Below are 3,004 nucleotides of genomic sequence, written 5' to 3'. Positions count from 1 at the left end.
AATCAGTAAAAGTGGCCATAACTTAATGGTTCTCGATCCCAACAGGGGCTTCAAAATTTTTTTTTAATTAAAACTTGTATTCTTGTGATGCATCATTATAAGGAATCAGGATCCTATTGCCCTACGTCATGCGAGGAGTGTTTTCTATAATTAAATCAAGATATTAATTAGATTAAGAGTGGCCGGTGGCTCATGTTTCCTTTTCTGACCAGCATGTGCTGGACGACCAAGGCTTAACCTTTTGTATCCCAGTTGGGAAATCAGACCCTGTTCTTTGCATCAACAGGTAAAAAAGCCACAGTTTGATTCATGAGCTTCGAGAGCCAGTAATTAAACAGATCAGTATGTCTAAACTATGTAGGAGGCATCTCGATCTAACTTGAAGCCACATCGTATCTGATAGTCATTGGGTCGATACTTATAGTTATGTTGTTGTCTTTTCATATGTATTACCTTGCAATTTCTCTATTGACATGCATGTCACATTAATTCTGTCGATATATACCCATGTAGGCATGCCCATGCCATACCTCTTTAGTATATAATCAACGATTATCTGTAGCTATAATTAATTTGTTGGCATTTTTGTTCAAAGGGGACACATAAATAGGAAATCTGAAGGCAGCCCTTAATTCCCTTCTCATTGGAGATTATGGTTTGTGCTTCCTCCCACACATGCACACTTGATCCCTTATTCTTATTTCTCCTCCGGTTAACTCCCTCTTATCTCTTACATACCCTATATATGTGGTTCTCAATCCTACGAGTCATTAGTTCTTACTCTCCCAGAACCTTCTATGTTCAAATATATTCGATTGCCAACTGGACTGTGTAGTACGTCTACCCCACAACCCGGCCCACGCTCCGTCCTGTATATATATAAGGAGCTAGCGGCCCTTGCCAACTGCTTCCTCATACCCACAGTAGTCCTAGGAATCAATTCATCTGTGCTTCAAATTGACATTCTTCCTTTTTTTTTTCCTCCTTCCTTTCCTTTCCGTTTTTAACCAATAATGGCATCATCATCGCAGAGTTCAGGCTCGAAGTGGACTGCTAAGCAGAACAAGCTGTTTGAGAAGGCACTGGCTGTGTATGACCAGGATAGCCCCAACCGGTGGGAGAATGTGGCACGTGCTGTGGGGGGCAAGACTCGTGAAGAAGTGAAGAGGCATTTCGAGCTTCTTGAGGAGGATATCAAGCAGATTGAGTCTGGTCGCATTCCCTTCCCTAACTACAGATGAGGGGCACAGGTAGCAGCTAGCTAGCACCTAATTCTCGATATTGCGTTTCTCTTGCTCTTGCGTCTGACTCTTGCAGGCAGTTAGTTATCTGAGTTTTCTTTTTTCTTTTTTCTTTTTTTTTTATTGAAACGGTACGTTGCCTCTCTTTTCTCAAGTAGCCAGGGAGAAGTGTTGGCAAGTACGTACGTAGTTGCTTTGTTTAGCTAATTATCTGTTTTCAGTTCTTAATTTCCTCAAAAGTTCTAAACCAATGTGTAGTGTGCCTCATCTAGTTATACGCTCTTGTGCGCATGCCTGAGATATTTTTTTTAGAAGCATTATAGATAACTAGGTACGTACGGATCGAGCTTAATTTCTTCATTGTTTATGAAGGACCTCCACTTATACATGAATCAGCTATATATAGCCCTTTCCATCTCCACTAGTAGATGATAACTTAATTGCTGGTGTAAACATGTTTATTGAGTTGTATATTGTTGTTTACCCTGAGATGTCAAAGAGTGCGTACGTGCCTTAAACTAAAAATACAATTAAGTCACTGCAGTAGTAGTACCCCACTCTTCAATCAATTCCTTCTGTTATGGACGTTCTCCTAGCTAGTTAAGGAGGATGATTTAGATGGAACAGTTGGTTTTGTTTCAGTTATTAGGGAATAAGGGCACGATAAATAAATAAATAAATAAATAATCCCACTTGGGAGTTGAAATATTATTAATTCGTAGCGAGCGAGGACACTCCCTAAAGTATACACTACACCTCTTAAGAGCAGTCCTAGCGCCTTATCCTTGTCTCTCGAGCAAAACCAAGCTCACGTGAGATCTAATCTCCTTGCACAACTATGTATGTTGCATGTGCTTTCCTTTTCCTCCACATGTTTCTTAATTGCGTGCACTAGAATAAAATCCTAACGTCTCTGATAAAATTAAATTAAGCAATCTAGTGATCGATTCCAAGTTTATGGCCAAGGCCAATGGCTCATGATGTATATATACACCTTTCTACGTCCCATCCAGTTGTCCTGTTGTTGTCTTTACCTTGGAATTGAATAATAAGCCAAAGTCTTAGCGATCCTCATAGTTTATAATTTTTTGGAAATCTACATCTAATTAATGCTACTTTTGTGCTTAATTACTTTGATGGCAGGATTAGATATGTGAAGCTACAGGAAGGGAGACAGTAGTAGCTAGCTAGCAAGAAGCCCAAGTGTTGGGTCCTAGATGACGTCAACGTGCAAAAGAGCATGTACATGGATACGCATTATTATTATGCTATAAAATAAGGAACAGGGAATAATAGTAGATGTCGCACAGCAGCTTTTCTAGCGTGCAGCTCTTATGTAAATCTACTAATTATTAAAGGTTATGAAATAGCGTGTAGCTCTTATATATGTAAATCTACTGATTAAAGGTTATGTAATAGTATCGCTTGCTGATCTCCCAGCTAGCTTTAAACATAAATCTACTGATTAAAGGCTATGTAGTAGCATCGCTTGCTGATCTCCCAGCTAGCTTTAAACACGCAAGCCTTTGTTATTCCTTTCTCAGCTCCTCAATAATCGTTCAGGTCCACTGAAGTACTGTAGCCAGATAACTATCCTTCTACAATTGGCATTCTATGTTGCCTGATCGATCAAGTGGAATGCAGTCTCATGCGTCAAAGTTCTATGTTGAACAGTGCATCATGGGACAGAGAGCCGACAACTCACATGTCCCGTGTAGGGTCTTATGTTTTTGGGTCCCTATAACACCGGACCTACATGGGAC

The 3,004-nt window shown here is 39.9% G+C and overlaps 1 protein-coding gene across 1 annotated transcript; it reads left to right on the top strand.

Annotated features, from left to right (window-relative positions):
• On the top strand, nucleotides 760-2,714 carry LOC109828783 (protein RADIALIS-like 1). Its single transcript, XM_020395720.1, has 2 exons — nucleotides 760-1,250; nucleotides 2,385-2,714. Exon 1 carries the CDS (start codon nucleotides 1,014-1,016, stop codon nucleotides 1,239-1,241), a length of 228 nt encoding a protein of 75 aa, XP_020251309.1. The 5' UTR covers nucleotides 760-1,013; the 3' UTR covers nucleotides 1,242-1,250; nucleotides 2,385-2,714.

Source organism: Asparagus officinalis, chromosome 1 (assembly GCF_001876935.1).
Source record: "Asparagus officinalis chromosome 1, Aspof.V1, whole genome shotgun sequence".
In the NCBI taxonomy this organism is placed as follows: Eukaryota; Viridiplantae; Streptophyta; class Magnoliopsida; order Asparagales; family Asparagaceae; genus Asparagus; species Asparagus officinalis.
The sequence above is the reverse complement of the archived record's forward strand: the minus strand, read 5'-3'. Positions and strand labels throughout refer to the sequence as shown.

Coding starts and splice junctions, on each gene's coding strand:
- LOC109828783 (XM_020395720.1), top strand. CDS start 1,014: ATGGCATCATCATCGCAGAGTTCAGGCTCGAAGTGGACTGCTAAGCAG.